The sequence below is a fragment of the Rhinocladiella mackenziei genome, assembly GCF_000835555.1.
Source record: "Rhinocladiella mackenziei CBS 650.93 unplaced genomic scaffold supercont1.3, whole genome shotgun sequence".
NCBI lineage: Eukaryota > Fungi > Ascomycota > Eurotiomycetes > Chaetothyriales > Herpotrichiellaceae > Rhinocladiella > Rhinocladiella mackenziei.
This window is the reverse complement of record NW_013550602.1, coordinates 2,874,197-2,901,861: the sequence shown is the minus strand read 5'-3', so window position 1 is coordinate 2,901,861 and position 27,665 is coordinate 2,874,197. Positions and strand designations below refer to the sequence as shown.

At 50.8% G+C, this 27,665-nt stretch overlaps 12 protein-coding genes across 12 annotated transcripts; 4 read left to right on the top strand and 8 right to left on the bottom strand.

The window, feature by feature from the left end:
- Positions 1-1,649: 1,649 nt before the first annotated feature.
- On the bottom strand, positions 1,650-2,249 carry Z518_04564 (uncharacterized protein; the record flags this gene model as incomplete). The annotated part of the gene is made up of 1 exon (XM_013418270.1): positions 1,650-2,249. The coding sequence occupies one exon, from the start codon at positions 2,247-2,249 to the stop codon at positions 1,650-1,652; it is 600 nt and encodes a 199-aa protein (XP_013273724.1).
- Positions 2,250-2,627: 378 nt separating this feature from the next.
- Positions 2,628-3,649, top strand: Z518_04563 (uncharacterized protein; the record flags this gene model as incomplete). Its single annotated transcript, XM_013418269.1, has 2 exons — positions 2,628-3,194; positions 3,257-3,649. The coding sequence occupies 2 exons, from the start codon at positions 2,628-2,630 to the stop codon at positions 3,647-3,649; spliced, it is 960 nt and encodes a 319-aa protein (XP_013273723.1).
- A 750-nt stretch (positions 3,650-4,399) lies between these two features.
- Positions 4,400-5,956, bottom strand: Z518_04562 (uncharacterized protein; the record flags this gene model as incomplete). Its single annotated transcript, XM_013418268.1, has 2 exons — positions 4,400-4,515; positions 4,636-5,956. 2 exons carry the CDS (start codon positions 5,954-5,956, stop codon positions 4,400-4,402), a joined length of 1,437 nt encoding a protein of 478 aa, XP_013273722.1.
- A 529-nt stretch (positions 5,957-6,485) lies between these two features.
- Z518_04561 (uncharacterized protein) lies at positions 6,486-8,600 on the bottom strand (the record flags this gene model as incomplete). Its single annotated transcript, XM_013418267.1, has 1 exon — positions 6,486-8,600. The coding sequence occupies one exon, from the start codon at positions 8,598-8,600 to the stop codon at positions 6,486-6,488; it is 2,115 nt and encodes a 704-aa protein (XP_013273721.1).
- A 963-nt stretch (positions 8,601-9,563) lies between these two features.
- Z518_04560 (uncharacterized protein) lies at positions 9,564-10,373 on the bottom strand (the record flags this gene model as incomplete). The annotated part of the gene is made up of 1 exon (XM_013418266.1): positions 9,564-10,373. One exon carries the CDS (start codon positions 10,371-10,373, stop codon positions 9,564-9,566), a length of 810 nt encoding a protein of 269 aa, XP_013273720.1.
- A 1,296-nt stretch (positions 10,374-11,669) lies between these two features.
- Z518_04559 (uncharacterized protein) lies at positions 11,670-13,410 on the bottom strand (the record flags this gene model as incomplete). The annotated part of the gene is made up of 2 exons (XM_013418265.1): positions 11,670-12,386; positions 12,448-13,410. 2 exons carry the CDS (start codon positions 13,408-13,410, stop codon positions 11,670-11,672), a joined length of 1,680 nt encoding a protein of 559 aa, XP_013273719.1.
- A 700-nt stretch (positions 13,411-14,110) lies between these two features.
- On the bottom strand, positions 14,111-15,904 carry Z518_04558 (uncharacterized protein; the record flags this gene model as incomplete). The annotated part of the gene is made up of 1 exon (XM_013418264.1): positions 14,111-15,904. One exon carries the CDS (start codon positions 15,902-15,904, stop codon positions 14,111-14,113), a length of 1,794 nt encoding a protein of 597 aa, XP_013273718.1.
- A 356-nt stretch (positions 15,905-16,260) lies between these two features.
- Z518_04557 (uncharacterized protein) lies at positions 16,261-17,195 on the top strand (the record flags this gene model as incomplete). The annotated part of the gene is made up of 2 exons (XM_013418263.1): positions 16,261-16,583; positions 16,646-17,195. The coding sequence occupies 2 exons, from the start codon at positions 16,261-16,263 to the stop codon at positions 17,193-17,195; spliced, it is 873 nt and encodes a 290-aa protein (XP_013273717.1).
- A 351-nt stretch (positions 17,196-17,546) lies between these two features.
- Z518_04556 (uncharacterized protein) lies at positions 17,547-19,062 on the top strand (the record flags this gene model as incomplete). The annotated part of the gene is made up of 2 exons (XM_013418262.1): positions 17,547-17,808; positions 17,870-19,062. The coding sequence occupies 2 exons, from the start codon at positions 17,547-17,549 to the stop codon at positions 19,060-19,062; spliced, it is 1,455 nt and encodes a 484-aa protein (XP_013273716.1).
- Positions 19,063-19,838: 776 nt separating this feature from the next.
- Positions 19,839-24,191, bottom strand: Z518_04555 (uncharacterized protein; the record flags this gene model as incomplete). Its single annotated transcript, XM_013418261.1, has 3 exons — positions 19,839-23,847; positions 23,942-24,070; positions 24,151-24,191. 3 exons carry the CDS (start codon positions 24,189-24,191, stop codon positions 19,839-19,841), a joined length of 4,179 nt encoding a protein of 1,392 aa, XP_013273715.1.
- A 742-nt stretch (positions 24,192-24,933) lies between these two features.
- Positions 24,934-26,430, top strand: Z518_04554 (uncharacterized protein; the record flags this gene model as incomplete). The annotated part of the gene is made up of 1 exon (XM_013418260.1): positions 24,934-26,430. One exon carries the CDS (start codon positions 24,934-24,936, stop codon positions 26,428-26,430), a length of 1,497 nt encoding a protein of 498 aa, XP_013273714.1.
- A 113-nt stretch (positions 26,431-26,543) lies between these two features.
- Positions 26,544-27,230, bottom strand: Z518_04553 (uncharacterized protein; the record flags this gene model as incomplete). Its single annotated transcript, XM_013418259.1, has 1 exon — positions 26,544-27,230. One exon carries the CDS (start codon positions 27,228-27,230, stop codon positions 26,544-26,546), a length of 687 nt encoding a protein of 228 aa, XP_013273713.1.
- Positions 27,231-27,665: the final 435 nt, after the last annotated feature.

The window sequence follows — 27,665 nt, the reverse complement described above, 5'->3', positions numbered from 1 at the left end:
TCCATCAGCGTGAACAACTTCCTGCGAGCAAGCTCTTCGTCCAGATTTTGGTAATCGAAGATCTTGACGAAGGCTTTTTCGGCGGAGAAGGAGGAATTCAAATGGCAGAGATGATGGTTTCTCTTACGGAGTGCAAACGTGCGATTGGATCTAGCCGCCTCACAGCTCTTTGTGTACAGGTAACCTCTGCGTCCGGGGCGGAGGAAGAGAAGGGTAATGGTATCTTCAAACCAGACAGAAATCCAAGAGAGGTGTCTCAAAATCTCCAAGGGAATACCCACCAACCCACCAGACTCAGGGACAGGAGGGTAGGCCGATATGGACATGGACACTGGCGTTCTCTGGGCCAGAGCCGAAGAAATAAGGAACTTTGGGGGGCCGTCTCTTTGTCATGAGCTTGGGGTAATTCTGCACCTCCCCAAGGACTTCAACTTCAGCCCTGGAGCCTTCCAATCTCGGTGCTTTCAAAATGGGAGAGATCGATTCAGGTTGGGACGGTTCCCAGCCTTCATGCTTGTCAACTGTACCTTCTGACCATAGCGACATTTGAGGATCTTATTCAGGTATTAAAACGGCCCTATCGGAGGTTAAATTCCAACGTTTGAAATTGTCATTGTCGTGTGTGGGCATTAACTTGGCTCCAATATCACCACCTCGTCGCCCGGAGAATTGTGGCTGCTTGGAGTAGACCTCGATATTCTTCATGCACATCATTGAAATGTCTGTCTGGTCCAATCTGATCATCATCATCAATGACGTACCTCTGTGGGCGTAATAACTTGTGCCTAGAATTCGTACAGACAAGATGCTGTTGAATGCCAAAGAGAACTTCTATCTCGACGTCAAACGTGAAGGGAAGATGATTTGGTGCTGCAGTTGAACTCTCCATACTGGCAGGTCTTGATCAGTTTTGCTTGATGCGGTCGTATTGATGCTGCCGAGCACAGGACGTACAACGAAGGATTGGTTTGTCGGTGATTGTTTCCCTGTAAAACTGTCTTTTTGAATAGCTGAAAGCGGTAAACAAAGAGGTTGTTCGCTGCAGCTGCTCGAAGTGAGCTCCTGGAATTGCCTGAGCGCAAGCTATGCTTTGTGTTGGCATCGATGTAGTATGTGTCTGTGGTGTGTAGGTCAACCCGGTAGTGAAGACGTTGGAGACGGCTTTCAAAGCGATTTGCGACATAGGTGACCTAGCGGGTAGTAACGATAATATCGAACTGTGAACGCAAGACGGACTCGATGAAAAGCTGCGGTAAACCCCGTTCTCGCTGAACGGTGCAATAGAGTGGTATTTGGCATCGGTTCGGTGTCTTTGACAGACCTATATAACATACCCCACGGCCAAAGTCGCGATTCCACCAACTGTGTACAACAAGTTCCAAGAATTTTATCAGTTGACGTACACTCGTAAGCAACCGTGAATTTTGGTTGCGTCAAATCGAGGTCCTCAAGGCCCTCGAGGCCGCGAATCAGATAGTCGGAGGTGTCTGACCATTCAAAGGTTGGAGGGGTCCGTCTTGTCTGTCGACGACGTTCACTCCATCCTCGATTGACATGACTGGGCTCGGTCGGTGGACACAGCGCTGTTCTTCAAGGGAAGAGCTCGACACGCAGAGTTTCTGAGCCTCCCAGAGTGGCCTTTCCGAATACTACCGAGCATTCGCGACAACTCCCTTTGTCAACAATTGGTCCAGGATTCCCGGCTTCAGTCCCATCTGTTTCTCAACCTCCCGGGATGTTCTGCCCTTTTCATCTCGTAACGTCAGTGCTTCTCTGATATCCTTCGCACCCAAAAGAGTTCGACCCGGGAAGCTGGGTCTGCCCCGGTTATCTATTTCTGATTCCCATTGCTTGCTGATTCTCTGTCGTGCCTTCACAAGCATCATGGCAGGGTTGTTTGGAGAGGATGGGAAAATGTTCTGTCCTAGTTGCATCGGTTGACTGGAAGTTGGAAATGCTTCTTCATGCGGTCGAGCCTCTGAGGCCGGTTTTGCAGGTCCTATTCTTCGCAGTGCCGAACCGAAATGTGGATCACGTCCATCGAGTTCGATGTGTGAAGATTTCTCTTCTGTCGGAGGTGAGGCGGTTGGGTTGGGGTGAACCTGAGATGGAGCAGAAGGTGTGGAGGATGGAGAAAGCGCATTGGGAGCCGAAGGCGCGTTGTTAGTGATGGATGAAGTGGAAGGGTATTGCCGCCGGGCTGCAGCTCCAGCAGCTTTGCTAGCGATTTTGGAGGATGAGGAGCCCATTGGGATGACCTCGACACTGAAGAATGAATCGTCTCTCTGATGCTAATTGTACAAGTTACCGTAGTATCCACTTCAACCCGACGAGGCTGAGGCTCTCTCACGGTGTCATTCTTGGCCGGGCCTCCCAACTGACCAATGGCGACATTCATTTGAAACAACCCAAATGCCATGAGCAACCGCGTTTTCCTCTTTCGGCCACTTTGAACTACTTCAGGTTCGCTCCCCTTGTTATAATCGTTCCGAGTTTTCCACCTAGTGAAGGATATCAACCCTAATACTCTTCTCTCAAAGTCAGCCGAAGCCAGCTCACCCGGACAGGCTCCCGTTCTTCAAATCCACCCGTCCACCCCCCCCACCACCCCGCGCAACGCCTCCATCATGGAGCGAAAGAATAAACCGGCCTCAATCCCCCTCTCACCACACATGGCGCAACCAATTGTCGACGTAAGCGATAACGTCCTCACTGCACGTCTCCCCAGTGGTGACTCTGTTACGGTCTATCTCTACGGCGCCACCGTCACATCTTGGAAGACTGCCGACGGACAAGAACGACTGTTCCTCTCCGATGCCGCAGCCCTCGATGGTTCCAAGCCCATTCGCGGCGGGATTCCACTTGTCTTTCCTGTCTTTGGCCCTCCCCCCAAGTCCCATGCCACAGGTCAATTACCTCAACATGGTTTTGCGAGAAATAGTTATTGGGAATTCTTGGGGAAGAGCAGTAGTGAGAGTCTGGGCCGCAGGGCCGATGACAGTGTCAAGTTGGACTTTGGTCTGAGTAGTTCAATGCTTGATGAGGCCGTGCAGAAGAAGTGGCCATATGAATTTGGTCTCGTGTACAGTGTGACCTTGGGCAAGGGGAAACTGGAATGTCAAATGTATGTTCAGAACAAGGGGGATCAACCATTTGAGTTCCAGTGCCTCTTCCATACATACTTAGCCGTCAAGGTAGGAAGAACCGGGGTCTATAAAGAGGTCATGTCATTGCACTGACAGAGCTTTGTGAACAGGACATCAGCCAAACCGCCGTTACAGGTCTCCAATCCTCGCCCTATGTTGACAAAGTCCGCTCCGCACAGACCTTCACCGAATCCTCTTCTTCCTTGTCCTTCACATCCGAGACCGACCGAGTATACACCCCACCCGCTCCAAAAGACAACACACTTGTTCCGCTCGTCGTGACGGAAGATGGCGTAGAGACCTTTGTAGTGACTCGAGATGCACTCCCTGATGTGACCGTGTGGAATGGTTGGGCCGACAAGATCAAGGGCATGGGTGACTTTGAACCCAAAGACGGCTGGAAGAGATATCTCTGCGTCGAACCGGGGACGGTGAGTTCATGGACGAAACTCGAGGCTGGTGATGCGTGGGAGGGTGGCTGTGCATTTGAGAGTAAATTGTGATTGGGGCCATTGCATACACCACCCAACCCTTTGAACTTTCAATGCACTATCTGAAGACGAGAAGAAGGGGAGAATTGCGAGAATTCCATTTGAGCAAGCAGGAAGTTATCCGGGGAAAAAAGGGGGGAACCGGAGCTGGCAGGACGGGCGATGAATCGGGATATTAGCAAAAACGAAGATATGAGCCTGAGAGATCAAACGAAATGAGATGAGGTGAGGTAAGATGGAAGAATACCATCCTGCACAATTTGCTAGAAAATGTTTCATGACTAGGGCCGCAGGGCAAGTTAGAGCAAGACAAAAAGCCTCTGATAAGTATGGCAGTGGGAGAAATATGTGCTCTTGGAGAATTGTCGAAATCGTACACCTATGCATGCTGAATAGAAAGAGAAAGCTAGATTTCAGACCTTCAGATTTCTTACAAAGTCAAAATCCGATTTGAGCAATGAGCGTTTGGAGCGTTCTGAGTAGAGTATCGCATTTCGAAGCAGAGTCCGTCGATTTCATACATCGCATTACCTTAATTTTTTTTAACTATTCCCTTTTCTTTTCTGCACGATACTCTTGCACAGGGTGCCTGGAAACGATAATAAACCAGATTCGTCACCATCACCATTTTACACAGTATGGTGAGACTGGGTATGTACGTCGAAGAGAATAGAATTCGAGTCCGAGTCCGAGTCGAGTCATGGTCTAGAATTGATAGTCGGATAGTCGCAAAGCAGGGATAGGAAACAATCGGTACCAGTATCAGTTCGAAGTGCCGGGACCGGTCTCCTGTCCCGAGCTCGAAGTATCAGTAACACTGGCAGCTTGGCTCCGAGCCCTCGCTTCACGAGCCCTCAAGGAAGCTTGATTTTCCTGATCTACGAGTTTGTCCCAGGCTCAAAGTTAGCAAATTTACACGCATATAGATATGAGATGCTTAAAAGACGCAGACACACAAAGAAGAAGGGAAAGGGGAAAACTGGAAGGCCGCAACTCACATCTTTCCCAAAGCACGTAACTCGTCACAATCAAGATGGGCAGCCCGACCATTCCCTTGACCCAGTTCCGCGAGAGGGCGCGGTACTTGGGGTCTTTCTTGAGTTCTTCGAGCGGCATTTCTGTTGGTTTCAGCGCCGGCCGCGACCCCGACGGGGATTCCTGTGCTTGACGACTGGCTTGAGCGCCGACTTGAGGTATGGAGGGTGGGAATTCCGGCATGGGGATGTGGCCGCGGCCCTGGCTTGGTCGTTGTTGGGCGGCGCGACGGGCGGCAAGAGCGATGGTCGTGGAGTGCGGGAGCGGGGAGGGAGGATTGCTCGCAGATTGGGATTGAGATGGAGACTGGGAATGGGAGTGGAATTGGGGATTCGAGCCGGCCATCGGAAGTACATTGATTGTGGTGGATGTTGTGGATGGTGTTGGGTGTTGCATGGCCGGAGACGTCGTCGGGATTGACGGGGAGGGTTCTAAACTCACGATTGTCTTTGTGATTGTCGAGGTTGAATCGGGTGTCGAATTCGACTTCGGTTTCAATTTCGATTCGACCTTAGAGAGTGGTTCGGGTCCAGCCACTTCAGCCTTGTTTGTAATCATGGATTGACGTGTGCTCTGAACTATCGATTCTGCGACGGTCTCTCCCGCAGTGATCTTTGCGGCAACTTCCTCTAACGCTGCCAACTTCTGTGGCCGAAAGTCTTGCTGGACAAGACTTGAAGCACACACAGCTTGCCGGTCCTCGATGAGCCGGAAAATGCTTTGATTTAACTCATTCGAAGCCTTGGTAAATGCTCTGACTTGCTGCAGAATCTCGGAGACAGACGCTCCCGGATCTTCAGAGGTTGATATTAAGCCTTTCTGATTCCGGAGACGGCCCTTGACATTAGCTGTAGCTGAGACCTTCCTTTTCGACGTAGGTGAAGAAATGGCACTGGAATCCTCAATGGATGACTTTGCGGATTTCGACTTTGATTCCACTGCTTCCCGCTTCCTTTCCCGTAGTTCCGTACTGACCACCTCCTCACCGGTTGCTGGTGTTGTGGAAATTTTCACAGCTTTCCTCTTCGTGGCCGCTGCAGTCTTAACTTCAGACACATTTTCCACAGCAGTCCCTTTCTTTTCTGTGGAAGAAGTTGACGAAGGAGTTGATGGCGATGACGATGATTTCCTGGCCGAAGTCGCCGAAGGTTGTGCCCGTGACTTTTGCAGAGATGAACTAGTCGAACCCGCGTCCGACTGCAAAACAACAACATTGTCTTCAGCCAGAGTAGTGGCAACCTTTTTCGGAGGTCGCCCTCTCCTCTTCGTCGTTGCTTCTGCCATGTCCCTGTTCCTGTCTCGATGAGGCGCTCCAGCGGAATATACTGGAAATGAAGTTTTTGGCATAAAGACGCGTTCTCGACGCGCGCGGGAAAAAAAATTAATAGTATCTAATTTCGCGGTGGGGCGGCCTAAATCGATGCAAAACACTTCCTGCGGCATCGTGGCCTGCTCTTCATCTGCATCCCTGGCGTCCCCTCACACCCAAGAGATCTGCAGCTGCGATTGGCTGTTATTGGAGTGCCAGTTACAACAAAGTCGTTGTATATGAAGTGATGTGCTCTATGGGGGAATCTTTATACGTTTGAAAAAGGGAAATGCCGGCCCGCTACACAGCGGGAAGACTGCGCAAGTTCATTGCAAGGGATTATCAAATGATTACGGTTCCTACCGGCACTCCATTTCTATCAGGATGAAGCCGAAAGGATGCTATTGTACATATGCAATTTGCTGCTCTCGCTCGCTATGCCGTGTGTTTTTGTTTTTGTTTTTGGTATACAAAAAGAAGAAACAATGAACCTCTTCAATCCCCTTAGTCTCTTGATCTCCTCCCCTGTTTGCCAGTCCCATTCTTCTTCTCGTCGATGTTAATGATTGTTCCAGGTCCTGGTGATTCTCCTCGCAGTCCTCTTGGGTCCACTCTAAATCGCGAACTCTTTGGTCGGCCAGGAGAAGAGAAACGTCGTGGTGGAGTCATGGCCATATCACCATCTTCGACACAGCTCGTGTTATTGACGATTCCATGTCCATGGTTGAAATCCGATGGTCCATTCATCAACGAATAGCTAACCCATGTGTCTTGACGTCGTTGTCGGCCATTTCCAGACTGCGGACCATTGGGGATTGCTCGAGGTGGGAGAAGCATGCCAAATCCAGACGGTGAGCCGTGTGTCTCATGAACATCATAGGTAGGGCCACGCATTTCCGGATGAGGACTCAATATCGGTTGATGTTGATACATTTCTTGTTGACGTTCATCCAGATCCATGAGCAAGGCATGAATATCGTCGAAAGTCATGTTAAAATTCCATTGGATTCCTCGTGCTGCTGCTCTCTTACGAATATCGCTCAAAGCATTGCGATCATCTCTCAGGGGTTCCTCATATGCTTTCTTCATTGGACTTGATGGCTGTGGCGGCTGTAAAATTTGCGGATGTGGATCGATACGGATGGTGCTTCGTCTTCTTGTCGGCCCAACCGGCTCAGACACCAAAACGTCACTCGGTCGACGGTGACCGGTTGTGACCGGAGACGGGTTCGAACCTCGAGCGGCGCGCCCATGCCCGGGGTTTGTGAAGAGTTGAGAAAGTCTTTCTGCGTCTGTGGCACGAATGATCGTATTGACAGGTGTCGACAACAACTCTACTTCGGATACTGACCGCGTGAGATCAACCGGATCGTACAGTGTACCTTCAGACACTTTGTTCGGCAATAGCGCTCGTGCCAGCTCCACAGAATTGGTCCGATCAGTCTGCAGTGGCTCATTCTTTTCACATTGACACCAAGCTTGCGTATAGATGCGCCAATCCTGCAGACTTCCTGGCACGACCTCATCCTCGTCGTCCGAATCTGGCATCTGTCGAGCAATTTCTGCAAAAGCAAGAAGCCGACTTGAAGGACTCAGGCAAGACAGGTTACAAGGTTCCTGAGTGTCTGACGCTTGGGGAACTTCTGCAGCGCTCCCTGAAGTTGTGTGACTGGGCTCTGGTTGGCTTAGAGACTTTCCCTCTGTGGCACTTGATGTGGAAACCCCCTGAGCAGGCTGCGGGGCTAGACCAAAGACGTCCGAAAGCCTCTTCGACTTCAATATGATGACTTTGGACTTCTTCTTGGGTGGAGTCCCAGCTATCTCGGCGTCTCCGAGGTCATCATTGTCGGTATGTGCCGAAGATATCGAGTAGCGTAGCTTTGATGGAACTTTTGGACCAAGGAATGAGATCCTCGCCGATTTGCGGGAAGGAATCTCTTGGGAATCAACCGCCGGACGCTTTTGAGGGGTAATAGATGTCGACAATGCTTTGGCAGTTGGCTTTCTCTCACGTTGAGATAGTCTGCGAGATGGTGACTCCACAGCGGGGATCAACATCTCATCTTGGTCGGCCTCAAGCTTGGGTGGCGTGGTGGCACCATTAACACGGACTGCTGCTGGACTCTCTGGAATCTCCAGGCCGGGCAGAGCTTTGGCGGTGGACTTTTTGGACGGAGGAGTGGATGGCCGCTCTTTGTGGGCAGAGCGGTCTTCCGAGACTGGCGATGAGCTTACCACGATAGTATCGGAGACTGGGTGAGAGTGAGATTTGCTGTCATTTAACGCCTGAGCTTTGGCCGTGGGTTTTCGAACACGGCCAGAAGCTCGTCGGTTTCCATTTTCGGAGGGTGGATGAGAATCTCGTGCTATAGACTTGGATCTCATTGTCGCTGTTGCTGATGACATGGTTTGCAGAGCCCAAGCGTCGGCGTAATCATCAGGGTCGCTTACGGAAGTAGATAGGTTGGTAGAAGAGCGGGAGTCTTGGGTCGAAAAGGTCGGAGAAGGCGTGGCAGAAGCAGAGCCTGAATCAGAGGCAGAGAGCTTCGATTGTGAGCGCTCCGTGCTGACTTGCATAGAAGGTCTGGCCGGAAGCTGTGGAAGTCTCTTGAGGGACATTGCCGTTTGTCAGGGCCGCGGCGGTGTGCAGCAAGAGAAGGAGAGGGTGTTTAGGGGCTGGCCATGGACGACATGGACTAGAGGATGTTCTGATGGCGTTGAGATGGACCAGAGTAGGAGAATGAAGGGAGTTGTAGCCATCAAAACGACGAAAATCGGAGACGGCATCCTGAAAAGTGGCCGAAAGTGGCTCTCAGTGTTGTGCGCTGCCTTCCGAAACAGGACTAGTTCCAGGCCGGTTTGGGACGACTTCAGACTTATTTGCCACCTTTCTCGTCATCAACAGGCTCGGGCTTGATGGCGATAGCATGCAAGACCTCCTCTCAAACAGACCAATTGATATATCCAGCTGAAGTCTAATCTGAATTCGTCCTTCAGTCCATATCTGGACCAAGAGACAGTGGGGTCGGGCCCTGCATTCAAACAGAGTGCAGACAGTGGTCAATCCAATCACCATCAATCACTTCTATGAATGATGCTTGATTGCTGGTTTGTTGGTACGCTCATAGCAACAGTGTCAGGCTGTGGAAGACTACCCGACTTGACTATTGACTGTCAACGGAGACCCCATCACCTTGCCATGTCCAAGCCCATAGCGTCATCTTGATTCATGCAAAACGTAACGCAGGTTCTCGGCATTGATGAGCAGATGGGATGCGATCTATATTCTCTTTCACCGTAGGCAGTGCAGAATGAATAATCATTGATCGTTCAGCCCCATTGTCATCAATTACCCTAGCCCTTATCCCCGCAGTCCTTCTTTGGCAGGGTGAGCACCCATTCTCAGCTGGTTATTGAGTCACAGATAATGCTTGAATGGATAGATGGGCTATCAATACCATAGACATGATGAAGCTTGATTCCGTGAACGATCTGCAGCCTCAGCTTGTTGATTTGAATACGGAAATTGCTTCGCCCACTCTCATCATCCAAGGAACTATCTCTATCACGATATCTATTCTTCTAAATCTTTAGAGTAACGGGGCCTTGCTGATCCGGCAAAGACGCCCTCAGCTCCTCCAATCTCCGTAACTGCTTTCCCTCTTTATCGAAATTCGCATCATCCAACCAGGCCTCAAACGCATTCTTTATAACCGGCCAGTCCGAATCAATCATAGAAAACCACGCCGTATCTCGCGATCTATTCTTGTAAATCATGTGTTGTCGAAAGATCCCTTCAAAAGTGAACCCTAGACGAATGGCGGCCTTCTTGGACGGTACGTTGAAGTTATCACATTTCCACTCATATCTCCGATATCTAAGATCTTCAAAGACGTACTTTGCCATGATATACATTGCCTCGGTGGCCGATGTGTTGCGCTGCATCAGAGGGGTGAACAAAATGTTGCCAATCTCGATGACACGGTTTTTGGCATCTATACGCATCAATGCAGCCCAGCCGAGTGGCACTTTGGTCTTGTTGTGAACGATTGCGAAGAACAGTGGATCTTCAGATTCCGATTTAGCGGTGACGGCAGTTCGAAGTTCTTCCAGAGATGCATAGGACTCGTCGCCCAGGTATGTCCAAAGATGACTTTTGTCGTCGCCTTTAACAGAGTCATAGAGGCCAGGAGCGTGGGTCGCAGTCAATGGCTCCATCGTCACAATCTTCCCTTTCAATGCGACCTGAGAAGGACGAGGTCCTGGCTGCGAGGACACTGCAGGGCCAATGTCCTGCTGCCACTTCGCTGTGACTGCCTCAGCACGACAATTCTCGTCGGCAGATCGAACAACGGGACGTACTTGGGGCCGCAGCGGGATCTCCACCCACATTTTTCATCATTTTTGGTCTAGATATTGGTTGGTATGCTTCGAGGGTTGGAAGTGAAATGGGCTAGGTTTAATTTGGGGAAGCGTCGATGTATTTTTCTGCTAGATAAGAATTTGGGGAAAGGAAGATGGTGAGCGTGTGTGCTAGGATGCTGATATAGGAGAGTTAATGGAGCGGTTATCTATATCCTGTATTGATGAGATAGCGAAGAGTTAAATTATATGTCTGGCGCGATTTGGGCAGGATTAGGTATGACACTGCCTCTAATTAATGGGGGATTTGTGGAACCTTTGGCCTGGCAAGCCCGGACACCCTCAATCAGTCTGGTACTGATACTAGCTAGTAGAGGATTAGTAGAGGATTGATCGAGGTAGAGGCTTAACCATATTCATTTACCAAGAGGGTCTCTTCTGTTCCCGTGTTCCGGGCTATCTACTCGACTGGTGGTTTCCACTGGAAAACATACTGGACTCTCGCAGCATCATATTCGATGACAGCAATTTGGAACTCTATGAACAGCTACAATGGCAATGTCTAGTCGTATTCCTGAGCCTGGTCGTTGCCTGCCTATCCCGTTTCAACCGAGAACATATTCGACTTGACGAATTTCACAATCTCCTGCGCACCTTTGCACTCTTCTTACCTTGTGCATTTCAGTCATCATGCGAAGGCCTGTGTCTGACAACTCAGAAAGGCACAAAATCATCTGGGACATCAGTAGAAATTTGAGCACGGTCGCCACCTTGGTCAATACTGTACCAATGCACTGAAGGAGAGGGTGGGTCGTAAAGACTTGAGGAACAGTGCGGTGGATGGCAGTGTGTAGCTCACCGGTATGTTGAAATTTCAATAATTTCATTCGAATCATCATGTAGATGATTGCGTTGCTGTTGTTTTCGGTGTGTAGCTCACCGCATTCAAGTCCCCCCCAATATTAGGCGACTGGAATGATTTAAGTGGACTGACTATGTGACAAGACTTGCTTGTTTTTTGACGGTGGAGAAGCTCACCGTGTGTCGAATGTATATCCCTTCAAGATCAGAGCCCAGAAGGATAGAGTGGTGTTGCTGATGGTGCTTAAGCATCGCCGGAAGCGTGTACGTCCGCAGGGCTGAATTCCAGAAATGTTGGAGAGTTTGGGGCTCTACCCGAAAAGTTGCTGTTGAAGCTCAGAATTTGACTGATTCTTTGGTAGTCGTGGTCTCGGACCAGAGGCATTGCATGTTGAGAAGCGAAGGGTTGGTGCGGTGTATTATTCATGACCGTGGCCACTTGAAATATCTGTGTCCGTGTTGTTCTCAGGGGAGGGTTTCTTTCTTTCTGAGACCAGTAATGGTCTCTCTGTGCTCTTTCGAGAGTTTTCTTTTCTTCACAAATAGACTGGCAACGACCGCTAGGAAGCTTAGGCATGTGAACATGATAAACATGTTTCTAATGCTCCAGGAAAAAGCTTCTTTGACAACGAGTTCCTGTGCTGGTGGCAGCGTCGGTCCCACCATAACATTGGCACCGGCATTCTTTCCAGAGAGATCTTCCACAATAGGAGCTGGGAGCCCATTTTCAATTAGTATGGAACGTCGAAGGTCCATGCTTTGCTGGAAGACAATGCCACCCACAATGACACCCAGAGAAAGTGCCAGACTTCGAATGAAACTTTGCGTCGAAGTAGCTGTGCCGACATCGTCTTGATCCACACCTTGTTGAATTGCGATTAGAGGGGGCTCGAATAAGAGACCTGAGCCAATCCCTTCGACGATTTCGAAACCGATGATGGTTCCAATGGAGGTATTGGCGTCAAGCATGATGTAGAGACCGGTTCCTAGGGTCATCAAACAGGTTCCGAGCCACATCGAAGGTCTGTATTGTCCGGTCCGGTGTATGATGACGCCGTTGAGAACACCAGTAGTAGCAGTAGCAACAATCAGGGGCACCAATAGTACACCAGACCGAAGCGGCGAAGATTCCTTTACGCTTTGAAAGTAAAGAGGAAGATAATATTCGGCGGCAATGAACACCTGGAGGTGGAGTCATTTTAGTTTCTGTGGAATAAAAGATAAGGCCGACAGATATCCTTACCAGTCCATGAAAGAACGTCACAACAAGGGTGGCAACATTTCTCGTACCAAACAAGGACAACGGTATGACCGGATGCTTGGCCAATTTCTTCTCGCTGTAAATGAAGACAAGAACCATCAAGGCGCCGAAGACAATCAGACAGACGACCTTTGCGGAGCCCCAAGGGTAGACCGATCCGCCCAGATCAAGCCCCAGCAGTAACATGACTGTCACTCCCAAGATCGAAGTACATCCAAACCAGTCGATGGCCTTGACGCCTTCAAGAACTGGTGTTCGAGGGTTGTGGACGTCCAGGAAAGGGACTAGAAGCAAGAATGCAGTACCAGCGATAGGCAGGTTGCAATAAAAACACCATCGCCAGCTGACTCCTTGGGCAAACGCGCCTCCCAGTAAAGGACCGACGGCACCGCTGAGAGCCCAAATGCCTTCACACAAGCCGAGCCACAAGCTTCGTTCCCGGACACTGAAGAGATCCGAGATAGCAACATTGACCATGCAGATCAAACCTCCGCCCGCAGCACCTTGAATACTGCGGCCAACGATCAGCATTTGCATGTTCATGGCGGCGGCGCAGATGACGGAGCTGGCAAAGAACACCACGACAGCTGCCAGGAAAATCGGCTTGCGGCCCCAGATGTCGGACAATTTGACCCAGATGGGAGCAGCAGCAGCATTCGCGATCAGATAGGCTCCTCCAATCCAGATATAACCAGCGGCCGAATGGAGCTCGGCAGTGATCTTGGGGACAGCAGTTGCCACGATGGTGGCGTCCAGGGCTGCGACAAAGAGCGACAGATACAGAGCAATAAGAATCATGGTGACTCGGAAGTTACTTCGAGTTTTGATCTGCTGCGGTGAGCCTGGTTCCTCGAGGGAAAGCACATTGGGGCTTTGCTCAATGGGCACATCTTGGGAGGCCGGAGTAATGGCATCTAGTTCTTGAGGAGTTTTCTTATCATCCATCATGGATGCACTGAAATTGATGAACCTTCGCCCGCTTTGTTGGGGGACAATGAAGCACGCAAGACAAATAGTCGAATTGATCGGACAGAGAAGAAAGGCCCAAAAAAAAGCGGTAGGAGGCAAGAGAAGTGATCGGAGGTAGGTGGGATGAAAAAGAGTCGAGCCCTACAGCGGTGGAAATCGTAGGGTTACATAGCTTTGCAGTCAAAGGGCGGTCGATAGCTCCTTGAGTTTAAGAGAATTCTCGTACAAATGAAAATGGTAATTGAATTTGACTGTGGAGTCTATTCTGCCCCTCGACACCGTACACTCGGCAGTAATTAATCACCAGGCAGAAACCATTTGAATTGTGGTTTCCCTCTTGTATACAACAATGTACCGGGTGAAACGAATCGCCAGATCCATTAAAATTGAGGATGAGGCGTCAGAGAGCCCGGCTTTCCTTCGCTCACTCTTGGAAACCGTCTTGTAAGAAGATGTAGATTGAACTTAGCATCCCCATGGGAGAAGAAGAACTTCAACTTCTTTTGTAGCATGGATATTTGTTCGAGACGGTTCCGGACAGAGATGTTTGGGGTCTGGAAACAAGAAAGGAAGACGTGTAGGAATGTTTTCGGTCGTTGACTTGCCGTAAGGACATGTAGATAGATGAACACTCACGCTTCGCGGCCGTCGCTGTAGGCAAAGAAATGTTCATGTTTCAGCGATGTATTCTCGCCGCTTTGAATCTGCTGATCTTCTTCCCTTGGGCATCCTCGCCACCTTTCTTCCTGCCTGGAGTGATCATCTCGCCATAATTATCTTCTTCTCCGTCACCTATAAATCCACCCTCTTGGGAATGAATTCGCTTCATACGGTGTCGCTGGTATTCCATCGCAATCTCCCGTCGATGAGCCTCATCAGAAAAGTCGTCGGGATCAGGAGCTGTAGATACACGGGGAGTAGGACGCTCAACCAGATCTGCAGAAACTATCTTCGAAGGAGGTGGAGGAGAGGTGGGTCGGTCTTGATTCTTAGTGGACGAGACTGATGGAAATGTCATGGGAGGTGCAAACATGGGGGTCTGTGGCTGAGATTGGCGGGCGGCTTTGAAACGGGACTGTTTGTTCAGGCCTGGGGCGGGAGCTGGCGCCGTGGGCCCATTTTCATTTTGGGAACTCGTCCGCTCGACGATAGAATCATTGACCGGTCGAGTTTTGGGCTCCTTCGTATCTGGTTTGGATGAAGCGGCAGTAGTGGATGTCGTGCGGTTTGTTGTTTCCTCAGATGCAATGTCCAATTCCGAGGAAAAGACAACTTTCTTCTTGCTGAACTTAGCCGTCTCTGCGTCATCCTCTTCCGGGGCCGATTTCTTTGCCGATTTCAAGCTACTTTTCAAGGAGTTTTCATGCCTGGCAATTGCAGCCTTCCGTGCCGCTTCTGCTGCCGGCAGTCGGTGCTTCTCCTTGGGATCCTCTGTTGGGGTTTCCAATCCAAGCTGAGGCCCCGTGTTCTTCAATCCCAATTTCTCTTGAAGCTCTTCCATTTTCTTCCGATAGCTTCGTGGGACTGTGAGGCGGTGTGTGCTTTTCCCGGTTTCGTCTTCTGATTCTTCGTCCTCGAAGTCATCGTCATCGTCAAACTCGGAATCAATCTCCAGATTATCATCATCTTCGTCATAGGAAACGTCCGAGGCATCCTCTTCCAAGTCAAGTTCGGCCACTATGGCCCCCACATCATCCAACCCCCTTGAGTATAGGACCATTTCTCGTCGAAGTTCCGCTTCGGCCTCCGTATCACTTCGATTGACAGGAAAGGTTTCTTGTGGTTCCAGTGCTTTGGAGATCGTCTGTGAGGTAGACACATCATGAGTGTTTTCCGCGGTTTGATTTACCTCCTGACTTGGATCTGGAGGAGGCATTGCTTCGGTGGCGTTGTGGACGGAAGTATCCACCTTGGTGATTTTGCCATTTGACTCTTCTACATCTTTTATTCCAGCCTTCTTCAATACATCTATTAGTTGAGGTGCATCAGACCCCGGCGTTTGCACTGTGCTCGATATCACCTGTCCAGAATCATCGAGTTCCTCGGTGATCTCTGCCAGTGGTAGACCCGCGTCGTCGCGATGATCAGGTTGTTCAGCGAGAAGGAGGGCATTTCTCTTCTTCTCAGCTTCGGAGAGCTGCTTTCGTACTGCTTCGACATTCCGAGAGACGTAGTCCACGCGCTTGGATAAAATATCAGCTATTTGCGCGGGTCGACGAGGGCGTGAATTATTGTCTCTGAGAAGCGTCTGTAATTCCCTTTCGTCAACCAGGTCAGCTTTGAAATCTCTTGCAGCCTGCAAGCACTCCTCGAGCGAAGAATCTTCGGGGATCCCGAGAAACTCTTCCGTAAGACCTTCATAATCGATCCCGAGGGTTTGCCAGTGTCGCAGCGACTTGCGGAGTCTTGCAATACTAGCTTCGAGCTCGATCCGTTGTTGCTCAACTCGAGCAAGCGCAGAGTCGTCCATTTTAGGGAATGACGGACAATGGAGCCCGTCAACACAGGTGATCGAAAAGATTGAAAGTGGTGAAGGTCGCCCCGAAATGTTTCCCAAGGCTATTATGTAATTTGAACGTGCATGCGCCACCGCTTGCCCTGCAAAAGTTTTGTCATCACAACCTCAGCCTGAAACCAAGTATTGGGATTTCACATTCATGCCCTTTCTCATCTGATCTTTTCTCCTTGACAAACGGAAACAGAATTCGATGCTTGCTGGCTCTCAGAGAAGATGCGATGATAGAAGCGTCTTTCTCAAGCAGTAAATGAAGCTGCTGGCTCCTCCCAAGCCACATGGGGCGACGTACTTAATAAAGAGTCAGCATCATGGACGACGAGGAGTCGATCGGTACGTTGCTGACTTTGAGTTCATCGGTTATCATGCTGACTTTGAAATTTTCAGCGGCAAACAAATGCCCGGTCTGTGGGAGTGATCCTCGAACACACCCAGGACTTCGCTTCAAGATCAATACCAAATGCTATCATCGAATATGTGAAGGTTGCGTGGATCGAAATTTCTCGAGTGGCAAGGCAGAGTGCCCAGTGGGAGGATGTCATGTCAACCTCTGGAAACGAGAATGGCGCACGCAGACCTTTGATGACCTTAAGATCGAACGTGAAGTCGAGATTCGAAGGAGAGTCACGAAGACGTAAGTTTGTCGGCCTCTGGCTTCTTTCTTATCTCTCCTATCTGTCTAACGGACGTCACTAGCCTCGATCGTCAGGAAGATGAGTTTGAGACCAAACGCGACTATGACGATTTTCTAGAGCTGAGAGAAGAATTGATAATGAACCTCGTCTTGAGAACTGATGTCGCCGCAACAAACCGCAAACTCAGAGAGTACGCCCTAGCAAATGGGATAAAGACAGACACCACAGATTCGGCAGCGGATTCGGGGGTAAAACCACCCGTGAAACGAAAGGATATCGCCCCTGACGCGGCAGATCCCAGTGGTCTCATCAAAGGACTGAAGAAGATTGTCATTCCCAAAGCCAAGTCTCCCTACGATCCCTTCATGGGTATGCCTCGGACAAAAGACTACTACGAGGTCCAAGACAGCTACGTATCTTGGGCAAAAGGCAAAACAGCAGAAGCCATTGTCGCTGGAGGTTACGACTTTCAGCAGTATGTGGATGAGTGTCTCCTTCGAGCGTTTGCAGGGCTGGGAGTTTTCATTGAGGATGAGATGTCGGCGAAGAACAATACTGCTGTTCTAGGACCAGGCACCACAGAAGTCAAATCTTCAGATGATGTATTTTGAGAGAAAGACTCTCGAAAGGGGGCTGGGTGCTGATGGCAGTTGTGTAAACAATTGGCGGGTTATTGAAGAATCATCGCAGAGAGCTAGATGGGCTCAACCAACTCTTGATCTTGCTTCAGCATGTTAGATACGAATAAAATAGGGACTTGGTTCCTCATTTTGTACGGTGTCATGGGTACCATGATCTAATCTTATCAAGATTGCCAAGATTTGCAACCCTCCAGCAAAGTTACACTGCCCACAAGCCGGAGCGACAACCAGACTCGTCGTCAATAACGAGAGGCGCAGGCACATGAAAGGAGAACCTGAACACTTGACAATTTCTCTTCAGTGAACCTTGAGACCGCCGCCATGCCAGGCCCATCCAATACCCTGCTGATCGAAGGGTCGTTCTCCGAACTCGCAGAAGAACTTGCACTATACCTAGACGCACTCGCCAAAGCAGATGAAGGCGCAGGAGTTCAAGCCGACACAGCACAGCTTTTGAGCAATATTCGAGAAGCAGAGCAGTCGCAGGAACCAGCAGACGGGGCTGCGATCCAGAAACTGAAGGATGAAGTGTTGAAGAAGATTGTGACCAAGGCCGCAGTGCTCAATTCAGCGCCTGAAAGAGGTACAACTCATCTGAGCATTAAAAAGAGGGGACCCATAAAGGAGGACTGACAATTTCATAGAATTCACGGCCGCATACAACCTCCTCATAAGTCTATCATCCCAATCTCCCATCCACGAACAGCTTTTCGCCCGGATATGCCAGTACCTGTCCGAGCAACCCATCACCTCCTCCCCCACATACGGCACTTCTCTAGCCCTTCAGACTCTAACGACGATATTTAACGTCCTCCCTCTCGCCACCGAAGCACGGTACCACGTATTTCTCGCCATTCTCAAGGTCATCCGAGCCACTTCTTCCTCGCAGACCTTTGAGGCGTTAATACCACAACTGGAAACGAATATCCCCGACTGGCTGTCTGCATGGCAGCTGGACGACGAAGATGCACGCAGCCTATACATTGCAGTCGCAGATGTTGCGTCAGCAATGGGCAAGGAAGACCTCACGTACACATATCTCCTGAATGCGCTCGAGACCATCCCACCGGAGTCCGCAGCTGAAGCGGAGTCGCAAGAGCTAGCGAAACGAACACTCCGGGTGGCGCTCACGAATCCGACTGTGACAGATTTCACACCCCTCTCTGCCAACGATGCCGTCCAGGCCGTGCGCAGATCAGACAACAACCTCTTCGACCTGCTCGAAATCTTTTCGTCCGACGACTACTCATCATATGTTGACTTCTTGGAGACAAACGATCTCACAGCGCTAGGTATCCCCGAGTCGAGCGCCGGAGTCCTCAGCAACAAGATCCGACTTCTTACATTGGCCTCGATCGCCGCATCTTCGCAAAGTAGGTCTGTACCATACTCGACGATCGCAAAGGCGCTGCAAATCCCCAGCGAGGACGTGGAGATGTGGGTGATCGACACAATCCGCGCCGGGCTCGTCGAGGGCAAACTCAGCCAGCTGAAGCAAGAGTTCCTAGTCCAACGCGCCACGTATCGTGTGTTCGGGGAGAAACAATGGGCCGAGATCCAGGGCCGACTAATGGTCTGGCGACGAAGTCTCGAGAACGTGCTGAACGTGGTCAAGGCGGAGCGGGAGCGGTTTGCGCGCGAAGGACCGGCCAACGCGGAGGCCGGCCCGGCCGTCAATGGGTACGGCGAATCTGGCGAAGGGAATCAGAAATCTCAGCACGGAGGTGAGAGGCAGAGAAGACAAGCCGGTGGGCGCGGACGAGGCGGCCAGCATCGTGAACAGCGCGAGCAGCAGCATGGACCACGAGAAGTCGATGCTGTGGGTGGTGGAGATTAGTAGTCTTCAACTTCATGTCTGAATTTGGTTGGCAAAGCGGGCCCTTTTGGTTGGGGGGGAGCCAAAAATTCAAGACTCAAAGCGTTTACGATTCTTCCACAACACCTTCAACTTCGTGGAATGTATAGATTCAAGAATCAAGCCCCACGATCGCAGCCAGAAGTTTCTTCGAAAGGGGGGACAAGAACAAAAAGGAGATCTCTCATACCAGGAGGTACTTCACGAGCATTTTCAGATGGTGCACGTGTTCTCAGCCCTGGCATCAAGTGTTGGGCGTTGTGGGGAGAAATGGAGACAAAACATGCCAAAAAGATAATGGAGAGAGATATCATCTCAATCAATCCGTCATTCGGATTGATTACAGTAAATCGCTACGAGACTGCTCTGTTCTGTATTGCCCCCACGGTCCAGGTTGAATTTGCTCCCAAACCCCCTCCGGACAGCCATATATTCTGCCCTGGCCTTTTGCCATATCGCGCGCCTCTGCTGCCCATGATTACGCCTTCGAAACAGCAATCCTCAAAGTGTGATCCATCATCCATGCATAAGCGTCCTCTGTGATCGAATGGCAGGGCTATCCTTCCTTCCTGCCTCCCTACCTACCCTAGCATTGCACCATATCGCTTCAATCAACAGAATTGCGGTACGAGTGAAAACCATTGATCTATGTGCCGCCATCAGAGACATGCGATTCCTCCGAAATTTCGTCCAAAACAAAAAGGGAAATCAAAATAAGCATCTTTATACATAGAGCGCAACGAAGGTCCAACCCCTGATTAGGTTTGCATGCTCTGCGGTGCCTGCCGGGGACTGCTTTGTTGACCAGATCCATTGCCATTAATGTTGCTCTGGCTTGAGCTTCTCTGAGCTCTCGGTGTTGCACTCCGGCTCATCTGCCCTTGATTTGTGTGCTGACTGACAGGCCTGGCCATGTTCATCACAGGAGAATTCGACATTCCATTCGGCGTTGCCCCCATCACACCAGCTTGCATTTGGCCCTGGATTCCTCGAACAGCCTGCTGTTGAGCCTGTTGCATTCTCATTCTCTGATTGTATTGCTGTACCTGCTCATTGGTCATCATCCCAGGGTGTCCGAACTGTGCCGCTGCGGCGGCCGCGGCAGCCGCGGTAGCCGCGCTCGAGGCATGATTCCCTGCATTGACGGCACCAATGGCAGCATTCAGCGCAGCCTGGTTGTGAGGTTGAGGGCGCTTGTGAGATTGCCCTGCCGCCGCCGCCGTGGCTTGTTGCTGGTATGATGTGATTTGTTGGGATGCAAGACGTTGTACCTCTTCCTCAGAGAGATTGGGATGAAGCTCTCGAATCTTGTTGGCGATCTGTGTCAGAACGGGAATGTGCCCGCTAGACAAAGCCTGACCGGAATTGGCGGTATTGGGGCGTGGGGAGGCTGAATTTCCATTGATAGGGCCTGGCGAAGAGGCTACTCCGTTCGCACCAGCCATGGCAGACATGTAAGCAGCGCTGTTCATGCCCTTACCGGTTGCAAGAGCGGCGTGAGGATTACTAGGGGAAGAATGGGTGCCGTTTTGCGCTTGCTGGGCTTGCCGCATTAGCTGCTCTTGTTGTACCCTGCTCGCCTCCTGTAGCATGCGCATCTGCTGTGGAGAAGTTGCCGCACCACGGGCAGCCATTTGGGCTTGCATCTGTGCTTGCATTGCAGGCGTGAGGCCCTTTGGTCCGACCATACCGGGCGGGAGTTGGACATTGCCTTGCATCGCCATCATCGTAGGATGACGAGGATGTCCGTTGGGAATCTGAAGGTTTCCATTTGGCATCCCAGGCATACCCGCTGGGGGAGGGCCACGCATTGCCGGCCCAGCAGGGGGGATACCGTTTGGCATCCCATTGGGCTGGGCATTTTGAGTGCGTTGTTGTTGCGCCGTAGCACGTTGGTGGGCGATCAGTTGTTGTCGGTAGATCTCTTGCCGTTCTGCCAGTTTTGCCTCCCGCTCCTGTTTGAGCAGCGAAAACTCCGCGGGGGTCTTGTAAGAGGGTTTGGGTACATTTGCGTCATTGACCTTGCGCATTGCAGCCAGATCAGCTTGATGTTGCTGTTTCTGCAGCGCGGCCTCTCGCTTCTTGGCCAGCTTCCGCATTGCATCAAGCATGGCAAGGTGTCGTTGCGTCCTCTTACGTTCCACTCGAACAGGCTGAGTGGTTCTCTTTCGAGCAGAGATTGGCACATTGGCACCGGCTCTACGTTGGGCCTCTTCAATCTGAGCAGCCACATGCCTTCCTGCAGCCTCGATCCTCCCGGAGTATGTCTTGAAATAGGCGGTTTTGGACATATCTGCTGGCAGACCTTCCAATCCAATCCATCTCTCGAAACATTCCCATGGAGTTCTTCGGTCGGCGCCGGAGGTGTAGGAGCTTCTCGGTGTGAGGCAACCGGAAATGAGAGACCAATTGTAAGAATAATCTTTGACCAGCTTGCGGAGTTCATCGTCTTCTGCATGAGTCCATTGCGATGATGATCGCGTCTCGAAGAAAGCTTGTGTAGGCATGGGATGTTCTGAAGGGGGGCGGAAAGAGTGACCGGGATGGATTCGATCACGAATATGTTTGTTTTCAGGCATGAACAGCGCAACATTCGTCTCCTCGGGCGGCAGGGGGGGGGATTTTTTCTTTGGTGACGGCTCAAGCTCGTATTCGTATCGACTTCGCCTGATTGGAGGTTTATACTCCTTCAAGGGCAATTTCTCCGTCGCCCATCTTGAGACTGGCACGATGTCAGTCTTCCATTTAGCATCCAGCCGTTGTGCGAGACTAGACTGGGAGAGACCCGGTTCCACCGTGGACGGTTGATAAAGTGGCAACTCATGGAGAAGTTTGTCCAAGGCAGGTGTTTTGTGCACAGAAAAGTTGTAATCTGAGGCACCCAGTGAAAATATTGCCGCAGGAGCACTTGAGATCAGTATATCCCGCGGATCTGCAATGTCATCACTCATGGAATCATCTTCATTGGAAGGCATTAGCTCTGGCGTTGGTTGTGAGGAGAGACTCGGTCCCGGTCCATCCTTCATGTTGACATCTTGGGATTCGTCCGGCTTTGGGAGCATCTTTACCGGTCGGACCCGTACCTGCAAACGCTTCCGGCCTTCAGGAGAGCTTGCTACCCACTCTGCACAACATTCGGCAAGCCCTTTTGCGGCAGCAAGCTTCCATTTGCGTTCCTCCCTGAAATCGGTGCGCATCCACTTCATGTGATCAAGCAGGAAATCCCAGTGAGAAGTCGGTCTCGGTGCCTCATCAGCACGCTTATACTGTCTGAGTGGCCAGCGTCCCTTCTCCTGTAGCTGGTATAGGCGTTTCAATATTCTGCATTGAGCCGACAACTCATATTCAATTAGATGATCCGAAGTCGACAATGTCTTGTGAGCATTTTGAATCAGGTAGGACATCGACGTTTGCCGTGACATGGAATGTGCCTTGTTCTCGAATAACGTGTACAAGTAGTCTCTCTCTCTCGGAGCCGTTCGCTGTGTTTCACGATCATCAACCCGGGCCGGTTCGGGGTTCTCCTCATCACTTGGGGCCTTCTGGGGTTTGGCGAACACCACGGTCGAAAGCCTGTTGCGTTCCTTTTCTCGGCGATCACGATCTGCTGCTCGGCCTTGAGGTGTCGAAAGGTCAAACGAATCGCGGTTCGCAGAGAACGGTGACTCGGTTTGAAGAGTGACCGGCTTTGGCGTCTCACCGAGAATCTCTGAAACCGATTTCTTCTGCAATACACCCGAGGAAATCCTAGTCGCACGTTTTGCAGGTTCCTGCGTAGACGGTGTTGTTGCATTGTTTCCCTTTGGAGAAGCAGCAGCTGTCAAACACGCTGGGCTCTCAACAATGCCACCACTGGACCGGGGTTTGAAATATGAGTCGATCTCGGTCTGCGTTTCTATTCGCATAGTTGGTTTGCGGTTAGTCGAGGCCTTCGTCGACTCGCCAGGCTGATGGCTTTGCTCGTTGGAAACTGTCGACTCATCCTCCAATTTCCCTGTTTCTGTCATTTCGACGTCGGCAGTAAATGCTTGGTCTCCATTTGACTTGTCTTGCTCCTCTACCTTTGCCAGCGATTGCTCTAAATCTCGCAGGTTGTCGTCTAAGGATTTCCTCTCCTTGGCCGTCTCAAGTGTGGTGAGTGGCACATCGGCTCCCGGGCTCGTTCCTGGGGAACCAGCAGTTGGTGCAGGAGTATTCGATGATTCCGGTCCATTGGTCGACGCTGGCGAGGACTGAGGCTCTGCAGGAACAGCAACTGGGGCCAGGACAGAAGGGCTTTGGCTTGATTGACGACCTGTAGCAGCAGAGAGATGAGCACCTGAATCTCCCTCTGCAGAGCCAACCGTTGCCTGAACACCGTTGGCCTGTTTTACTGAACCAGGAGGAGGTATGGGAGATTTGGAGCGACGGTTGGCTTTGGCGTCTTTTGAACCAGGGTGAAGTTCGCCATCTTGTGCGTTCACTGTCGCTAGAGACACTCCTTGCTCTTCAACTCTTCCTAGCTGATCTGCTGCTACATGCTGATCGTCATTTCGCTTAGTTCCATCAATTGCTTCTCGAATGAGTGGAGGTTGGGTCGGTGACAAAGGTTGGTTTGCAGATTTGGGTCGTGGAGATGCTGGCCGGATGGACTTAGAGGCGCCTGGTTGATCTAAGGTGTCAGAAATGGAGAGAGGAACGGGTGGTGTTTGTGGGAGCTTCGATTTTCGTGAATGGAAGGCTAAATGCGACCGAGTTGGGAGAGTTGTCTCGTCGAACAATCGTCCGCTTCAAAAGAGTGAGCCAGCTGCACAATACGAAGGCCATAATTGCTCCAATTCTGCAAAAGAGTAGGATGATGGTAGCGACAGAGGGTTTATACCTTTCTAGGTCATTTGCATCATAGAAGGCTTGAAGTTTTTGGTTGTAGGTTGGGTCGTCAAGCGTGAGAGGGCACGCGGTAACGGAGAAGAGTTCAGAGAACTTGCGCTTTCTCGACTGCAAAAGACTTCTGAAATTCGCCAAATTTGGTCAGTACGATGATAGAGATACAACGAACACTTTGAATCGCTCAATGAGAGTATTACTGACTTTGCTTCAGCCTTCTTCGAGCGTAGTTGCTCGACGTGCATTTCATCGGAGGCAGCGAGATCGATCGAAAATCATTCGAATCAATTGCGGAAAATTGGAGGAAACCAAGATTGAGATAAATGAAGATGATTAAGTCGCCCAGAATGAATTGTTTGGGCGCGTGGTGATTGATTTGAGGTTGTTCAAGTTGGTGGATGGTAGAGGGATGTGTCCAGATAGCCGTGCTCTGGCAAAATTGGAGGTGCCGTGCGGAAGAGGAGTTTCGCGGGCGCGGGCAGGAGGGAACAAGTCTGAATTGGTGACCTGGTTAGGCGTGTCCAAAGGGGGGTGGAAAGCTCGAAGTGGAAATGGGAGTATTGCCCGAATTATGAGAGGGAGGGGAGTGGGTGCTGGCTTGGTCGCAGGCGTGGACGACACTGGCGCTTTATCTAATGAGGGCCCTCAGCTCTTGTCGCCATCAGTGCCCAATATTTGTCGCCTAATGGCCCCTCGTTCTCTCTATGCAGGGGTGTGACCACCTCCAAGACCACCAAATGGTAAACGATATCGCCCACACTCACACCCACATCTACACCGGTTTGTGCTAACCAGCAAACTTCAATAAACTTCTTTTCCTTGAGATCAAAGGCCAATATCAAACATTAACCAACAGTCTTGCTTTGGTTCTGTCCCATTGGATCGGACTGATCTTCAGACTTCTATCAGACACCGGTGCCATCTATCGGTCTGCTTTCTCCAAAAATTGTATCCGCACAAAAAATTTTTTAGGGGGGGAAGGGGACCATGGCCAAAAGAAAACGAGATTCAAGCAACACCGATACCAAAGTCACCGCAAATGGCGAGACCAAAGCCTCGAAAATAAATAAGACTAACGGACACGTCGATGTCAAAACTACCAGTCCCGTTATCCAAATTATTGCAGGTTCATACGAACGAGTTCTGCATGGTACTACCGCAACCATTTCAAACCTCTTGCCATCGAAAGAGTCCTCTCCTTCGGTTCAGTTTGCAGATACATTCCTTTTCAACGCTCACGCCTCTGCCGTACGATGCTTAGCACTATCCCCTCTTCCTGAGCCTGACTCAGGTGAAGCTCAAGGCGTCTATCTGGCTACCGGCGGGTCTGATGAGAAGATCAATGTCTACAGCCTTTCCGCATCGGCCGTCGTGGAAAATGGACAAGTTCCATCAATGCCTTCTTTGGGGAACACCACCATTGCAGAGAATCCGAGGAACAGAGAGCTAGGGACTCTACTTCACCATTCATCCAATATCACTGCTTTACATTTCCCGACCAGATCAAAACTGCTTTCTGGCTCCGAGGACAACACTATTGCTGTCACGAGATTAAAAGACCTCACCGTCGTCTCGACGGTCAAAGCACCGCGTCCGAAAGTCCAAGGTCAGCCTAGCGGAGACACGGCACCACCAGGTGCGACGCCGGCGGGCATCAACGACTTCGCAGTACATCCCAGCTTGAAGCTTATGGTCAGCGTGGGGCGTGGTGAGAGGTGCATGCGTCTGTGGAACCTGGTGACAGGCAAGAAAGCTGGCGTGCTGAACTTCAGCCGTGATATTTTGCAGAGCGTCAAAGAGGGCAAGTACAGCAGCGGTGAGGGACGGAGGATACGCTGGAGTCCTAATGGAAGTGAATTTGCTGTGGCGTTCGAACGGGGCGTCGTCGTTTACGGCGAAGATTCCAAAGTCAAGTGCCAAATCCTCCCACAGCCTCTTACCAAAGTGCACCAGATATGTTACCTCTCCATATCTACTGAGGAGGATGACGAGACGACCTTGATGGCTGTGTCAACCGAAGATGGCCGCATTTTATTCTATGATACCAATAAATCCACTTCAGCTTCATCAAACGGAACCCGCAAAGACGACGCATCCATCCCGGATGCAGCTCAGTGTGCCCAAGTGGGTGGAAAACAAAACGGTATCACCAACCGCATCAAAGACTTCGAAATCCTGTTCCTCCCTTCTGCCTCGCCTCACAATGACATGGCCGTAATTGCGGCAAGCAGCGACGGAATGATCCGGGTCTTCCACCTCAACGGTCCTGACCTGCTCAAGGCGGTGAAGAGCGAGAAGCCAGCACAATTGGGATCAATAATTGGCTCGTATGAGACTGGGAACAGGATTACATGCTTAAAAGCATTTGTGATGTTGCCGTCAAATGCTGTTCAGAATGAATGGGGAGACGAAGACAACGATATCAAGGGCTTCGATGGCCTAAGCGAGGAGGGCAAGAGTGGAAGTGACAGCGATGATGAGTAGAAAGACAATAAAAGGAAACCACCCAGCCTGCCTTTTCAAATTTTCCCACTTTTGAAGGTGGACCCAATGTTGTTGTTGAAAAATGAAGCGAGTTCTGCGACTGGGCTTCTTCCTTATTTGGACGGGGATATTCCCTTCTCAGCCAAACCCTTGACCACATTCTCATACACCTCTTCAACCGAGCCGACCGCAGAGACCTTGATCACCCTGTCCTCTTCCGCAAAATGGTCTACTACGGGCATGCTCGTCTCAACAAACGTTCTGAACCTCTTGACTATGCTCTCCTCGTTGTCATCTGATCTGCCACTGGTTTTCCCTCGGTTCAGCAGGCGTTCTCGCATAACCTCCTCTGGGCAATCGAGGAACAGAGTACATTTCGAGGGGCAGACCGACTCCTCGAAAAAGATAGCTTGATCCATCTTGCGAGGAAAACCATCAATCAAGAACTTGCCCCTACCATTGCTATCAAGTTTCGATCGCATGGCATTTTCCAATAATTTGACGGTGATCTCCATCGGCACGATCAGTCCATCTTTGATATAATCTTTGATCAGCTGTCCATATTCGCTTCCTTCGTTATTCTGCTCCTCCCGCAAGAGGTCACCTGCCGACAAGTGTATGAACCCGTAGTCTCGGCCCAAATTTGCAGATTGTGTGCCCTTTCCAGAACCCGGACCACCTAGGATGTAGACCACAGTCACTTCCGCTGGATCAAAGGCGGGAGAAGTATTGGCTGAGGCGAGTGGTGGATCAGGCTGAATGAGAGGCGAGGTGCCCGACGTCGAATCTATCGCGGCCATGATGGAATGTTTCCTCAATCAGTCCCAATCACCTCTCGGTGTGTGCTTTTCTGCGGTCTTCGCTTGAGACTGTTCCCTGTTGTCCTGTTCTCTGCCTGACCAGCAGAGCGTAGGCGCCACTGCTCAGGAGGAAGAGGGCTAGGAAAGGGAAGAATCGCAGTTTCGCACCCTGACCACCGGGTTGGCGTCTGTTGGTTGTCTGAACAGGGGACTTGGTTGCTGAGGCCGGTGAAGCGTGAAATCGGTTGCGAGGATGGGAGGATTGGCACCGAAGAGGCGACAATGGAGGCCTGCTTAGGGGTCTAGGAGATAGGCTCGAGATCATTACTTGTAGGATGGCGGTGGGTTGCGTGCTCTGGGGCACAGCCTTTAAATACTATACAAACATTGAAAAAAGCATATTGACGAAAGCAACACGTCCGGCCGCGGTCTGCA